At 34.1% G+C, this 17479-nt stretch overlaps 1 protein-coding gene across 1 annotated transcript; it reads right to left on the reverse strand.

Moving 5' to 3' along the window:
- Positions 1-3969: 3969 nt before the first annotated feature.
- LOC143232613 (uncharacterized) lies at positions 3970-5534 on the reverse strand. Its single transcript, XM_076468244.1, has one exon. It carries the CDS (start codon positions 5532-5534, stop codon positions 4233-4235), a length of 1302 nt encoding a protein of 433 aa, XP_076324359.1. The 3' UTR covers positions 3970-4232.
- Positions 5535-17479: the final 11945 nt, after the last annotated feature.

Genomic DNA, 17479 nt, shown 5'->3' on the forward strand with positions numbered 1-17479 from the left:
TTATACTCACCATAACAGTCATGTGTAACTGATTAATGGGACCACCAGTTAATTGATTGGCAAGTATCATTTATATTCAAGATCTCTATAGTGTTGTCTCACGAATGAATTTTTTATTCATAATAAAAAAATTGTCATACACGTAAAGATGCATGAAGACATTGAATGTCTTCAAATTACTATTATTTAACTAGCTTTCTAACTAAACCATAAATGAGCTAAAATGATGTCAATACCTGGTTGAACTGAGCTTCAATAATGTCAGACAATGAACTGATTATAAATTTTTCAAAACTTTCATCTGAATGATCCTATTCTCATTGCATTCAGTGAGTTGGAATCTTCTCTTTCTGTTGGTTAAAAATAATTTGGTAACAAATATGTGTATTTCATTTTGATAATGTCGTAATATTGGGATGTCCTACAGGTTTTCGTTTGTTAACAGCTTTATATATATATATATCATTATTTAATATTGTGCATAATAATATTACACAAAACACTTGGCATTCCATATTTCCATTGATAAAATGTCTGGAAAATGGAGTTAACCAGTTAAAATAAATTTTATATTTTGAGTGTTGAGCATGACTAGGAAGGGTTAAAGCAGGATTATAAATACCACATGATACATTATATACAAAAACTGATTTCTCTTATAAATACTTCTTGATTTTTTGCTGCTTGATTACAAATTTTTTGTAAGACAGAATGTGCTATGATTGTCACTTTAGAGGCTATAAGTTGGCATTTAAACTTGGTGGCACCTGTAGTACAAATGTATAATAATCAGGGGAAACTTGGGAGATCATACAGGAGTAGAAAGAAAATCTAAAATTAGCAATTCATAGTGAAAAAAATGTTATGTGGTATAAAGAAATTGAGAATTTATTTAAATATTTCCCTTTGAAATTAAAATTTGTACTAAAATTTGAATTGTAAACTGAATTTTGGTGTCAAACTTATCAATATATATTGATAATAAAAGTGTTTAATTAAATGTTGAATGTAACCTGTAAAAGGAGGTCAACACATGTACACTTTCATCCATAGGGTACAAAGGGTTAAACCTGGAAATAAATGTGAAAACTGAAGGTATATCAAATAATGTTCAGAGAAGCTTGAACCACTTCTTTTGATTTTTATTAACATCTTACACAAGTAAATTTTTTTTCACTTTTCAACTTGTTTCAAGAACGTGTTGGATGGAAACATGCTCTACAACACTTCGCTTGACCTCATTTCACATAGCAATTAGTCTTTCTTATTTCAGATTATTGCTTTATGCAAAAATGATTTATCAGATGAGCCAAACTATTAAATAGATTATGTATCGAGTAAAAGGAACTTTTTACTAAATTTTTTTCAAAAATACAAAATACCTGTGTTGTTTTAAAGCTAAATGTGAAGAAAAACAATAAAGATAATTTGGGTTCCTTACAAGAGCCACCAGTGGCTCTTTCATAGCTTATCCAATCGTGAAAGACATAATTTGTCAATGTGACCATCCTGACATTGGAGAAATTCACATTTACATAACACACTAATTATAAATGAGAACACGTCACAGATTTTCAGTGAAAGATGCTCAGTACTTTAAATGTGGCAAGTTTTCTTTGAGTGTGAGAAATTGCAGAACACAACCAGATGCATAGTTGTAGTTGTTTTATAATAAGAACAGTAAAGCAAAATTTAAGTCCACTTTGACCCAAAATATATTCATATTCTATTGAACAAAAGTTCCTTAGTCCTTTGAATTGTAGACCAGTTTGAGTTAAGACTAATAAAGAAAATTATCACAATCTTGTTAGAAACAGGTGTTTTGAAAGAAGGATAAAATATATGCATCCCAGGCTTGTGTTTTTGCCAGTTTCATGCAACCCAAAACTTATTAAGTATTTGTAATTTCATCATTTTATTAAAGAATGAGTGATAATTATAAAGTTTAACCAAAAATAAATTAATTTTTTCAGTGCTTGCTTTACTCAAACTAAAATAGGGCTTTTCTCACTATTGTTTTTTCTTTCTGTTTTTGTCCATGATTTTTGAAAATGAAATGTGACAATCAGTATAAAACACATTCAAAATCAAAACCTGCTTTAAAAATGAGTAAATTTATTAACTGCTTCACTATTACAAAATGTTTTTTATTCTTGCTTACATCTCGAGTAAATATTTGTTAGCTAGCAAGTACTACACATTTTTATTTAGTGCCATAAAAGTTCACAGTGTTCATCAGAACATGTTTACAGATTAATTAACATGAAAGTGTAATTTGATAACAAAGTCATAAGAATGTGACATTACAATGACTCCCTGAACCCTGTTTTTTGGGGTTTTCTAGTAATCAGTTATTATCTAAACATTATTGAAATGGTTGGCTTCAAAAGAACTAACCTTTCCTGAACATTCAGATAGTGACATGCTTAGAGTGTAAAGTGAATATCTTGAAATAAAATATTCATTTCAAGTGACTAAGTTATAATACAAATAAAGATCGCTACATAAATTTACTTTGTTCAACCTTTTTTATTGTTTTTTATAATAAATCAGGTTTATATATATATTTTGTATTGGTATTTAAGACCCTTAAAATACCTTTCTACAGAGTTTACATTATGTGTGTGTATGTCGACGTACACATTTTACAGACTATTAAATGATAAACAGCTAGCCACTGCTAAAAATTCTTGTGGAACACAATTTGTTTTGGACAGTTTATACGATTATATCTTACACTTCCAGTAAATACTTTAAAAAAGTACTTTGTCAATCATCAAAAGCTTTTCGGTTTTGTTTTTGTATTTAGCAAGCAGTTGTGTATGAATAGGAGCTACCCATTCAATCCCACATTCTTGTGTTAATAAACTTATGAAATATGTTGCATGTTGTGTGTTTTTATGATGTTGGTTTAAATTACACTTTGTCGACTAGATACGAGAGGATATATTTAGCTTGGTTTTATTGTTATATTTACTGGGGATTGAAACTTCTTAAAGAATAAATTCATTAAGATGGTTATTCTTCTGTGTATCTCATATTCTGATCACTACTTTATAAGGTATAATTTCATACACAGTCAATGGTGAATTGCTGCCAGTACTCGGTATTTGGACTTGTTTTAAATATATCTGCTCTTCATTAAACCCTCATGACTTCTATCGTTCTGCCAGAAAACAGACACGTCTCGACTCTGTCATAAATATTCTTCAAACGAACAAATAGACGATCTGACGACATTAGTTCTTGCTGGAAACAAGATCATAACGAGATGTTAAATAGCGTTTTCGACATTAATCATTATTAAACCAATTGGGTAATCACCGAAATGTGCAACTTGTACAGTAAGTTGGTCAATAATGAATGACACAGCCAAATGATGTATTCTATTGGCCGTTGTTTTGATAGTTACCAGCCTCTGATATTAAGGCGTGCGGTGTATTTTTTATGTTTGCTTTCAATTCCGTTGGATGATAAAAATACACCTAAAATGGTTTTTACAGCTAATAACTTTGTAATGTAATTGCCATTTAATATATGTTTCTTTAAACCATCAAAACAATGTTTTTTATGTATTTTCTTTTTCGAAACTGCCTTATAAATTACACTGGAGTAAAATTCTCAAAAAAGAAAGTTGTACCAAGTTATGTTTAGGCACATTAGTTCATTTAGCAGTGAGCTAAAATGTTTTGTTTTGTTTTATAATTAGAGTGTACAAAGATATAATAAACATTTCCTATTACATTCAATAGTAATGTCTATAAATCTAGTTTGGATTATACATTTCTTAAACAATAATATGCAAAATTGATCTGTATAAATCTATGAGAACATTATTTTATTATTATTGCAAAATTACTTTTAATATGTCAATGGCCAAGCGTGTTAAGGCGTGCGACTTGTAATCTGAGGGTCGCGGGTTCGCATCCCCGTCGCGCCAAACATGCTCGCCCTTTCAGCCGTGGGGTCTATATAATGTTTCGGTCAATCCCACTATTCGTTGGTAAAAGAGTTGGCGGTGGGTGGTGATGACTATCTGCCTTCCCTCTAGTCTTACACTGCTAAATTAGGGACGGCTAGCACAGATAGCCCTCTAGTAGCTTTGTGCGAAATTCAAAAAACAAACAATAATATGTCAAGTATTACGAATGATTGTGGCATTGTAGAAATTTTGATATGTGCTACAATGTTCATTACCTGTTTTACACACTCATGCAGTCATTATATGAGGTTTATCCTGTGCTTGTATGTACACGCATATGCCGATTGAGATTTCCAGACTGAGAAAACTTCAAAAAACACAATTTACATTCATATGGTTTTTCTCCACTATGAGTTCGTAAGTGTTTTGTTAAAGTGGAACTGTCAGAAAATGTTTTCTTACATGTATAACATGAGTAGGGTCGTTCACCAGAATGTGTGCGCATGTGCGTAGTGACGGAGGAGCTCTGAGAGAAACGTCGCTCACAAAGAGGACATCGGAAAGGTTTTTCGCCGCTATGTGTACGAATGTGTGCAGTTAGGTTAGCCGCCTGGGAAAAAGACTTGTTACACGTATTACACCAATAAGGTCGCTCCCCAGAATGTGTTCGTAAGTGTATTTTCAAAGTGCTTAATCGTGCATAGGTTTTACCGCATACTTGACACAAGTTAGGCTTAGTGCAAGATGATAAAACATCTTCCATGCCACCTGTTTGGGAGAACAAATGTGCAGTGTGAGGACCAACTGGTACAAACCGTGGCTGTGGTTTTTCTGTAGCTACCAACTGATGACAGTTGTTATCTAGGTGATTTGTTCCTGGAAAACAAGAGTTCAGATATTTCAGAGGAGACATGTTAGAGTGGAACTCTTTTTCCAGTGGTTGAAGAGTGACAGTTTTACCAGGTTGTAGTTCAGCAGTAAAAGAATACACCCCTGCAGTACTGGGTGAGTTATATGGAGGGGAAAGAGATCTGTGAGCTGCCTGTACGTGTCCGCAATCTTCTTGCACTTGGGTATGTCTGCACTGTCCAGGAGCTCCAATAGAAGCACTCCATTGAACCTTTGGTTGAGCTTCTCCAAAACCATTACAGAGCTTATGATCTCCAAAACCTGAAACTGCCATGGTCATATTCATAGATAAATTAACATCCATTGGTGTTGGGAATATTGTGCTCCCTTGTGGTTGTATAGGCTGAGAAGCTCCATTACAGTCACCTATGCCTATAGATGTGGGAGAAGGAATATGTGCTTTATAGTGTAGTATCCTTTGAGAGTCCAAAGAGCTGTTGCTACTCACCTGTAATTGGGGATACAGGGAGTAAGAAATATGATTTTCTGGAGAATTGACACTCTGTGAGGAGAGTCTTTCTCCAAAATTGATCCCTTTATAGTTGTAGGATGACTGTGACATTGGCGATGAAGATGGTAATTGACTACTGTTAGGATGGAAGTAAGTTGAGGAAGACAATGTTCCAAAAGATGGTACAACAACTCCTACACTTGTACTTGGATGCACAACAGCACATTTTAAGGATAATAAAACGTCCGCCATGTCATGTTCGTAGGGTTCTTTTTCTTCACATCTTACACATTCTCTGAAGAAAAAAAAAACTATAGCTACAAATTACTATAGTTAAAGCAATGAGTAAGGTTAGAATTTTTAAAATCAGCTTCAATTCTGTCTCCCTCTCTTACTTACTCATCTGTCGACCTTTCCAGGCAGAATAAAATTAAAAGAAATAACGATATTGAAGATAGAAAGTTGAAAAGATTTTTAAAAACACCGATTTAAAAAAATATATTAACTTAATACATTTCAAGTAAACATTCTGTGCTATAGTTGCACTGACATATTGCTCTACTCAATTTGTATGAATTTCACAAAATATTAACTGCCAACTTATTTTTATAAATAGATTATATATAAATAATTCGAAGAAGAAACTCTGTACTTTTATTTGCCCCCTCTGATTAATAAAAAATACCCTATAGATCAGTCCTTCCAGTCATATCAAACTTGTTAAAACTGGGAATTTTCATCTTTGTACTTACTGTATAATCCATGAAATACCGACGTCAAGTCGGGAACATCACACACAAATAACGGTATTTCATGTATACTGAAAAATACTGACAAACTAAGGATTTAAAGACTGTTTAAAAGAAAGTGAAAATTAACTACAAGAACGAGTTTTATATGAGTCGTAATTATCATAAAAAGTATTTTCACAGCACAATATACCAAAATTATTTAACTTTTGAATGTAAAAACAAGCTTTATATAATCTGACTCTTTGGCCTTCGTACAAATCTGTATTATTTATCACTTCCGTTTCATTATTTTCCAGGCTTTACCTAACAACCCAACCACACCTGTGTTCTTTCCATTCTGCCTATAGGTGCATGCATTTTTCCTTTTTTGGGGAAGGGGTGTTAAAGCATGGACATTTGAGTCACATAAAATCACCTGGAATGATTCCAATTTCGGAGTTCTTATTGGACAAAAGTAAAGGGAAAAACAAGCTTTGATTGATTTTTTAATAACAAATTAATTAGCCTAAAAGGCCCGGCATGGTCAGGTGGGTTAAGGCGTTCGACTCGTAATCTGAGGGTCGCCGGTTCGAATCCCGGTGGTACCAAACATGATCACCCTTTCAGCCGTGGGGTCTATATAATGTGACGGTCAATCCCACTATTCATTGGTAAAAGAGCAGCCCAAGTGTTAGCGGTGGGTGGTGATGACTAGCGGCCTACCATCTAAATTAGGGACGACTAGCACAGGTAGCCCTTGAGTAGCTTTGTGCGAAATTCAAAAACAAACAAACAATTATTCTAAGTAATTTGTAGAATTTGAGTGTAAAACTTCCCTAAAAGGATTCATGGTTATGGCCTTTACTGCATGAGTAAACTACCCAAAAAACAATAGTAGGCGCCATTCATAAATTTGTTTTTCTTCCCTTCAGCTTCTCCTAAAATTTTCACTAGAAAAATTCAATAAAATTTACGTCTCCCATAAAACAATATCTTTATATGGATCACTTTTAGAGATATTTTATTTCCATGGCCTGGCATGATCAAATGGCTAGGGCGTTCGACTCGTAGTCCGAGGGTCGCGGGTTCGAATCACCGTTACACCAAACATGCTTACTCTTTCAACCGCGGAGTCATTATAATGTTAGAACCAATCCCACTATTCGGTGGTAAAAGAGTAGCCCAAGAGTTGGCGGTGGGTGGTGATGACTAGCTGCCTTCCCTCTAGTGTTACACTGTTAAATTAGGAACGGCTAGTGCAGACAGCCCTAGTGTAGCTTTGCGGGAAATTAAAAGGAAAATAGCAACACAAAACTTTATTTCCGACAAGTTTCTCTCCGTGTTTCAAGTCTATTTATCTGTCACTCTTACGACGTCCCAATTTCAGAATCCTGAAGTCAACACTTTAACTTCTAAAATTTCAAAGAAATGTCACTCATTAATAAAATAAGCATATATTCTTTCCTTATGAAACTGAAGAATTGATTAAGAGATTCCCGTTTTTGTGTAATCTGTAAAACTTTTTATTATTAAAGATCTTTATTATTTAACTGAAACTGTAGATGGTGTTATTGCAGAGATTGTTTGTCTGAATTTGGCGCAAAACGACACGAGAACTATCTGCGCTAGCCATCCGTAATTTAGCGGTGTAAGACTAGAGGGAAGGCAGCTAGTCACCACCACTCACCGCCAACTCTTGGGCTATTCTTTTACCAACGAACAGTGGAATTGACCGTCACTTTATAAAGCCCCCAAGGCTGAAAGGAAGGGTGAGCATGTTTGGTGTGACGGGGATTCAACCCCGCGACCCTCAGATTAGGAGTCGAATGCGTTAATCACCTGGCCATGCCGGGCCACTTTTGTAGAGATAGTGAACGGTACATAGAAGCCAAATATTTGAACATTTGTACAAAAATATTCACCCTCGCTTTCTCTTGATGAAAAATAAAATATGGAAAAACAAAAGGACCATTCTACGAAAGTATCCGAGCGATTTTGGATAATTTACTCAGATTACTCCAACTTATTTTTTAATTATTCACTCAAAACGAATATTTCTGTTGCTATTTAATTTCGTGCCTAAACAATTTTAAGAATTATTTAATTCGAGATGATGGAAGATATTGAAATATAGTTTAACATTTTTATGTATTTTTATAAATTGATATTTTAATATTTTGGTGAGTAAGGCTTTGCATATAAGAAAACTGAAAGCAAAGTTTCTTAAACGTTTAGATAAAAATTAGCATCGCGTACACGAACTTCAATTCATGATAAAGGCAGATTTGTAATTAAGTCACTGCCAATTGTACTATAAGAATATCAATTAACTACATTTTATTACGAGTTGCTTAGAAATCGTTATTACCCGTTACGTCTTAATTTCTGATAAGCTAGTTTTCGTGGTACACTTTTATCAATAACTGCCCTAGAGGGAAATAAGTTTCAAATTTAAATTCTACAATCATAAGTCGATCGCATAGAAATAGCCATGTTTTAGTTTGTTTGTTTTGGAATTTTGCACAAAGCTACTCAAGGGCTATCTGTGCTAGCCGTCCCTAATTTAGCAGTGTAAGACTAGAGGGAAGGCAGCTAGTCATCACCACCCACCGCCAACTCTTGGGCTACTCTTTTACCAACGAATAGTGGGATTGACCGTCACATTATACACCCCCAAGGCTGGGAGGGCGAGCATGTTTAGCGCGACGCGGGCGCGAACCCGCGACCCTCAGATTACGACGTGCACGCCTTAACGCGCTAGGCCATGCCAGGACCCCCATGTTTTAGTAACAATTTTGAACAAGAAAAAAAATAGCTAGATCATTTTATCATAGGAAACGTAACGTAAGCTTTAGAACTTTCAAAATGTTATGGTGTTGATGAAAGGTGTTTCTATTTCTAAAGAAATTAACTTTTGCTTAGGGCCATTTCATTTTGACCTCGATTTGTACCGTAAAATAATTTTAACGTGTTCATGACATCTGGAATACCCTGACCTCTTAAGAGAAATAACAATAAATGTTTCTACTTATTTTTTTTAGCATGTTTTAGTGGTTAAAGCGCTCAACTTGCAATCTGCGGATCACGAAATCGAAACTAGTAGGAGTCATAATGTAATGTTAATCCCACTATTCGTTGGTGAAGAGTTGTCGAGGGAAGTGTTGACTAGTTGCCTTCTTTCTTTCACTTCAAACTGAGGGAAGATTAACGCACGTAACTTTTGAGCAGCTTTACCCGAAAGTTCAACTAATAATTTTATTCTGGAGTAACGACGACAATTTACTATAAAATTCTAAGTTCGTAAAATAGTGCACTACACTTTTGAATGACAGTTCTACATCCATAATATCGATATGATGTTTAACGAACCAAGCCCCGGTGACTTAGCAGAAGTTTAATTATATTTACTATACATTTAGAAGTATCCAGTGTTAACCAAGCGCTGATTCAATTATAGTTGTATGTTAAGTTTAACTTTACTATCGAAGCATCGGTTACAATTGTTTTTACCCAGTATCTGGGTGTTTTCAATAATACTAAAATATTTTTGTTTGTTTGAAATTAAACACAAAGCTTCACAATTGGTTTGCTGTGCGATGTTCACCAGAGTTATCGAAATCTAGTTTATAACGTCGTGAGTCCGCAAAAATACTATTGTGCCATTGGAGGACAATACTCAAATACCAGAGAAATTATTAATGGTTGAATTTCGGTGAAATTGCAGCATTTTGGCCAAATTTACTCTGCTACTGATAGTTTCCAACACTAAACATGTAACTGGTAAATTTTAATCTAATCAATTAATATCTCATAGTTAAACAGCATTCGGTTATTTTAACTCTTACTTTGAGAATTTCAGATATAGCGTCCACAGAACTATTTTCAGTAGGGGAGGGGCAGACATTAATGTAGGGATCAGCTTTCACAGTGTGAGTCAACAGACCAAAATAACGTGTATTATGTATGCTTAAACGCAAGCATAAATTTACAGTTTTAATAAATCATTACTAAAAATATTTAGTTTAACTACAATAATAAGTTTACACCATAATACGTACAATTTTTTTGTGAAATGTGATAGGGTAAATGCTCCCTCTTAAGAACGCCCACGATTTCGGTTGCTGGTAAGGTGCTGTGTAAGTCATACTTTTTTGTTAAATTAAATCCGGGCAATATTTTGATATTTTTGCTTTACATAAAGAAATGGGAAAATCTGATACTAATCAAATTTTGGATAAATTTTAGTTTTATGGATAATCTAATGACAGTGAAAGATCAGCGATTTAACTATCTCGCCTTACTTTGGGAGATTTTAGGATTCAACTAGAAGTATTGTGAAGACTGTAATACAACTTCAAGTCCAGAGATAAAGCAACGCTTTAGTTTAATTTTCATTCTACAGTCGAGACGTTGCTGTATTATTTTAATCATTCATGCACTGCGTTTAGGAATTTTCAACACTAACCAAGTGTTGGGTAAATTACAATATGATGAAGTTCATACTAGAATACATTTGGAATTTTTCAGTAATAATCAAATGATGAGTAAATTAATCTATTATGGTAAAATTAATTCCATTATTGAAATAGAATTTTGGTTACCTTTACGCTATATTTGATGTTTCATTATACGTCAGAATTGCTAGGTAAATTACGGGTAAAGTGAATAACTGTAATAAAGAATATTTTTAAGTCTTACCTATAGTTTGGTGTTTTCGAAAACTAGGTAGTTTATTGTGTTATTGTGAAGTGAATCCCATGAACATAGTAGCGTTTTAAAGGCATTTACCTTACACTTGGGAGTTTCTGACGCTGACCAAATGCTGGGAAAATTGTAGTGCTATACTAAATCTCAGTAATGATTACTCGTAAATTATACTTAAGATTTTAATGTATTGTAATTAGTTATGATCCAGTGATAAAGCATCATCTTAGTTATTCTTATCTGACATTTCAAGACTTTGGATGCTATTCAAGTATTGGGTGAGTCGTGATTTATTATGACTGTGTTACAGCGCCAAAGCAATATATAGTTTCTCTTACCCTACCTTTCAGGTCCGGCATGGCCAGGTGGTTAAGGCACTCGACTCGTCGTCCCAGAGTCGCGGGTTCAAATCCCCCGTCATACCAAACATGCTCGCCCTTTTAACCGTGAGGATGTTACCATGTGACGGTCAATCCCACTATTCGTTGGTAAAAGAGTAGCCCAAGAGTTTGTTGTAGGTGGTGATGACTAGCTGCCTTCCCTCTAGTCTTACACTGCTAAATTAGGGACGACTAGCGCTGATAGCTCTCGTGTAGCTTTGCGCGAAATTCAAAACAAACCAAGCCTTACCTTTGAAGACCATCAGTGACATAGCAGCATGACGGCGTACTTAAACGCTAGAAATATTGCTTCGATACCCGTTGCAGACAAAGCACAAATATCCAATTGTGTAGCTTTGTGCTTAATTCCAGACAAAACTTACCTTTAAGAATTTTCTATACAAACCAAATTGTATGTGAATTGTTATCAAATATTTTTAATGTCTATGGATCGTAAAAAAAACTCATCAATACCCATTAAAACGGCTTATTAATTTTCTCCCTAGAAATGGTTTTATTTAAATATGATTTTATACTATAATAAAGACTTACTTAAATGGTGATGATAAATTGTTGGAGCTGAATACACTGGTTGATGGGTCGAAATCTAAGGCCGAGTAATTACAATTTGTAAAATTGAAGTCAACAGGTGATAATGGTACATCGAAGTCAGAAAACCCGAAGTTATGGCCGCTGTAGCCGCTGGTACCTTGCAGCGCAACGGGAGAGAGAGAGTGAAACACGGGCCCATTTGTCGGTGTTTTCCATGTCTCTTGTCCAAGGTTTAGATTGCTGGGAGTGCTACATCCGTCCATGTTATAAAGTTATTCGTAGAGAAAACCTAAAAATGCAACCACTATTAACATTTACTTATTCAACGTTTTCTCTTTAATATCAAATGGATTTCAAAAGGCTGAATTGTAAAGGAATCCATAAATATGTCTTGGCATATTCATTTCGAAATTAACAGACGGAAACTTCTTTTACAATAAATAAAATGTTTCCAGAGACCTCTCTGAAAGCTCTTGTAAGATATCACATTCAAGCTGAAAGCTTTATAAAGGTATCGCGTATTGAACCTGCAGTCATTAATATCACCTAATGTGAATGTTATTTTACAATATAGATATGTTTGAAGAAGTAGACCCAATCACAAGTAACTTTATGTAATGTTTACTCAGTTGTCAGATACGAATGTTTTGATAATAACATTTATCACGAAGAACGAACTAAAGATTTAAATTCAGTGATTATTATTCAAACTTTGCACAAAGGTAAAAAGCTGCCTAAAGTTTAAACAAATCTTTACTTAATACACGTAGTCTTTTTGACTTTTACCTTGAACAAAATTCTTAATCCCGCAAACTTTTCCAGATTTTTATGATTTATCTTGTTCAAAATTATTCTTGATCTATGGAAATTCGTTTTGGATTTTACCTTGGTTAAAGTTCGTTTTAATCCATTATGGACTCGTTTTGTTTGTACCTTTGTCAAAGACATTCTTAATTCGTGCAGACTCGTTTCGGTTTTTACCTTGGCCAAAGTCCTCCTTAACCTATATCCCCCGCTAGTACAGCGATAAGTCTACGGATTTACAACGCTCAACTGAGGGGTTCGATTCCCCTCGTTGGACTCAGCACAAAGCCCGATGTGGCTTTGCTAAAAGAAAATACACACACCTTTAACCTATACAAACTCGTTTCGGTTTTTTACTTTAGTCAAAGTTCTTCTTAACCTATATAAACTCGTTTCGGTTTTTATCTTGGTCAAAGTCCTCCTTAACCTATATAAACTCGTTTCGGTTTTTACCTTGGTCAGAGTCCTCCTTAATCTAGGTAAAATTGTTTCGGAATTTACCTTGAGTAAATACCTTTTATCCGTGCAGAATCATCTAGAATTTTGCATTGGTTTCATTGCTAAGTTTTTAAACGATGTAACTCCAAGCAAAACTGGTAGTAACTAAGTTTATGCACTTTAACGAAATCACACCAAATTCAACTTAGTGACTGAAAAAGTTCAACATTATTATATTTGTCTTGTCAAACTTCATGACGAATTTTTTTTCCTAACGTATAATCAATTTATAACTATAGAGACTTTCTTCTCACTTTCTGAACGTGCAGATTGTAAGTATACAACGTCATTCCCGTGCCATTTTTCTTTTCTTTTAAAGAAAGTATAGAGTAAATCACATCACTGTGCTGTATAACTGTAATATTTGTAATAAGTTGCGTCAAACTAGGAATTATTTCTGGTTTACAGCACTGATAAATTATCGACACAGACCTTAGCAATTGAAAATAAGTGATTGAAAGGAAAAAATAAAAGTACCACAATACTCCAATCATTGCCCTTCATTCTGTGATGCAAAAATGTGATTCGTTGGTCGCTTTATAAGTTCGACTAATCGCGAAACTCACGTTTTAGAAAGGCGGGTGTTGACGTTAATTAAATTTTCGTCTTCAAGTTGTTCACATTGTTTCGTACGACATCACTGGATAATTTTTTTAATAGTTTCGCAATTAAACTGAGAAATATTGATGAATAAAAACGTTAGGTGTACACACTTAAAATCTCTGAAAATTCATTAAGTAATAAAACTTTATAAACAGTAACGCGTTTTGTGTTTTATTGCAAACGTTCAACGAGTAATGTTTAAATTAGTTCAGATTTAAGCAAAATGTATTTTGAAATTGTCAATTTAACTGTATTTAATTTAGCTTCTTGTTCAAATGAAACATTATATTTGATTAAAAAACTTTAAACTACCTTGGGCTGAGTTTCTTATTCAGTTGTAACTTGTGTGTGTACCAGTTTTTGTGTACCTGAGATGTTAAAAGAATGGCTTGATTATTAATCATTATTTAGTCCAATTTGATGCACATTATTTTACTACAAGCGTTTCATGTGTCGACTAACTAGCTATCGCACCAGTCAAGCAAAGTTTAGCAGAAACATTTCTTCAAAGATATTGATTAAAATGTCAAGTGTGTTTGTTTGTTTTTTCCTCTAGCACTTTTTCTATTACATTCATCCAGTCTTGTATTTAAATTTAACAAGCACATAAATTTCCTTTTGACCTGGAATGTCCTGGTAGTAAGGTAGCTCGAGTTCAAATCTGCAGGTAAGGGGATCAAACCCTATCTCCGAAAATGCTCACCCTTTCAGCCCTTTATAGTGGTGAATCTCACCATTTGTTAATAGAGTAGCCCAAGAATTAGTGACAGGTGGAGGTGACTAGTTGCCTTCCTTCTAGTCTATCATTTTAACATTAGGGACGGCTAACGCAGGTAAGCCGTCGAGAAGTTTTTAGCGAAATTCAACAAACAGACAAAATTTAATTGGTTCTCATCTTTCAGTGTGTTAATCGGATTTAGCCTTCTTGTTAGCTTAAAATACCTCTTAAAATGGTTAATAATTCATCAAACATCTTTCAGTATTTGATCAATTTTGTAATTACACTTTTGTTTTTCTCAAAGATCCTGATGGTTTTGGTATATAGTAATTTTTGACAATACTTCTGCAACATTTTAAACTGTTTTCACTTCTATCAGTGATCTAACTATCTTTAAGCATTGACTGTACCAAAATCCTCTAAATATGCTATTACTTTATAATCACGTTACCATTTTGAAACTGTTGCAAGTATTTCTATGTAGACTTTTAGCACTGACATACAGAGTAATTTACAACTCGTTTCGTTCATTACACCAGTCCTTAAACAAGGAATTTGTAATGAGAATTCCTTATCAAGATAAAACTCGTAAAATGTATTTTAAAAAAATACTACTTTACTGGCATTTTTTTCCTTTTAATGCTGGTGTGTGGCTTTTGATATTAACCAAGCGGAACCATGTCGTTTCCAGTTGTAACACGAGATGTCTCTTAAGATTTAATATGGATATAATTAGATAACACAATATTCAAAAAGTAAAGGGTGTAGTTTTCATGAAATACCATTGCGTTCATACTTTTTTTATTCACTATCAGTAAATGATCTCGTAATCCTTGAAATGTATAAGAGAAATATTAATGAAACACAAACTGTTTGTTTCACACTTTCATCATCATATAGTATAGCATCTTAGGTTCAACTTTATGTTATGCCTGCCTAGTTTCAAGGGGAAACTGGGACAGAGTTGATTAAGACCGTCAGTAAACGTTGTTTAAAATTTCTTTCAGTGCTCTATATGGTTTCTTCTTGTTAAAAGCTCCTGAGGCGATCCGAAACGCCACCACGCAACATATAAGGCTTCGTAGACTGATGTCTGGCGCGTGCCACACGTCAAGAGGTGTTGAATGCATACTCTTTGCTTGCCTTTTATTTTGTTGTCTTTGCGTTATACTAAACCTTTGCTTTAGCATTTTCTTTATCTCTCCTTCTACAAATAATACAAATGATCACCTTATAGGACTTAGTAATGTTTTGTTTTTTAATAACTAAATTATATGAGCAAATGAAAGTCCGAGATACAAGCAAAAAAAACTTGAACTATCCTCGAAACTAGGATTTGTGTTCTTCTAACAGTCGATCGGACGTAAGTGTCCCCACACTTTGAACAAAAGAACTCATAAATAACACGTGGTTGTTGGGAAAACCAGATACGATCTTTAAACCTGAAAACAAATTCTGAATTTCCAATAACTGTCTAAACATACATGAAAGGTGAACTTGTGAATAAACTTTGCTGGCTGTGGTGTTTAGTTTTCTCTTTAAGATTCGTGAGTGTGAGCCTGTGAGTGAAAGATCAATATCGTAACTGTGACAGGTCAAAGTTCACTGACCTAGATAGATGTGGTTGCTGAACTGTTGTATTGATAGTAGAATCACTATTTTTTTTTTTTCAAGAAGGAGTTGCATTTTAAGACATTTTATTCTGAATAATTTTTGCTGTAAAAATTCCAAGAAACTACTGAGATGGGCGCACGACATGTAAAACTTATCTAAATAAAGCAATGGTCTGTTTCAAATAAGATGATACCAAAATCACGCCGTTTCGTACAAAACAGGCGCGTATTTGTAATTTGATGAGCAAATATTCAAAAACAACTTATACAGATCAGAATAACATTATAGGTTTTTCCGGTCATACGCTATCTTCTCTGTTACAGCCCAGATATTTAATCAATAACTACTCCATGTTTATAGACAATAACACCAATTTAAAAAAAAAAAAAAATGTAAACGTTTTGGCTAAGGGTGTATGTACCTTATATACACCAACGTTTTCAGTAGAATTTAGGATTACGAGATTTCATTTTTTAAAAGTTATTACTGACGGTATCTATATTCTTGTTTTTAACCCTAACCAGTTGATTCTCAACTCTTTTGTTTATACCTGTGGCCCAGCGATAAGTCTCAGATCTTGCAAAATTTGGGTTTCAATACTCGCGGTGGGCAGGGTGATAGCCCACTGTGTAAATGCTTTATGCTTAAGAACAGACTATCTTCTCTTCTATTATAATTTTTGTCCATCCAACAATCATTGCGATAGTTAATTTGGTTTTATTTGAATTTTGCTCAAAGCTACATGAAAACTATCTGCGCTTTGGTTTGTTTGTTTTGGAATCTCGCACAAAGCTACTCGAGGGCTATCTGTGCTAGCCGTCCCTAATTTAGTAGTGTAAGACTAGAGGGAAGGCAGCTAGTCATCACCACCCACCGCCAACTCTTGGGCTACTCTTTTACCAACAAACAGGGGGAGTGATCATAACATTATAATGCTCCCACGGCTAAAAGGGCGAGCATATTTAGAGTGACGGAGATTCGAACCCGCGAACCTCGGATTATGAGTTGAGTGCCTTAACAACCTGGCCATTCCTAATCGGAGGAGAGATAGATCTGTTGATCAATACTCATTGTGATAGTTAGAACTGTTAATAAATAATCAGTGTGATAGTTAGATGTGTTGATCAATAATCATTGTGATAGTTAGAGAACTGTTAATAAATAATCAGTGTGATAGTTAGATATGTTGATCAATAATCAGTGTGATAATACGTTAATTAACGATCAATGTGATAATTAAGTATGTTGACTAATAGTCATTGTGATAATTAGGTATGTTGATCATTTTAAACTTTTTCTCTCTTTGCTATTTTTGCTTTCAAAAAGGATAATATTTGCTATATGAACTAAATAAAACGCTATTTATGTTAGATGTTAATTATTTAACAAGCAATCAACACGATCTACCTATTGCTAGGTTCACCTTTTCTACGTCCTCATTTTTAATTATATCGCCACTTTAAGGGAATCCAATTTAACAAAAAATATCGGTTTGTCAATACTAGAGTCAGATATATCGTCTTCTGAACGATCAATGGTATCTTTCTTTCCTAATCTACATATACAAGTTTTTACCATACAATGTCTATCCGA

Source organism: Tachypleus tridentatus, chromosome 1, assembly GCF_004210375.1.
Source record: "Tachypleus tridentatus isolate NWPU-2018 chromosome 1, ASM421037v1, whole genome shotgun sequence".
Lineage (NCBI taxonomy): Eukaryota > Metazoa > Arthropoda > Merostomata > Xiphosura > Limulidae > Tachypleus > Tachypleus tridentatus.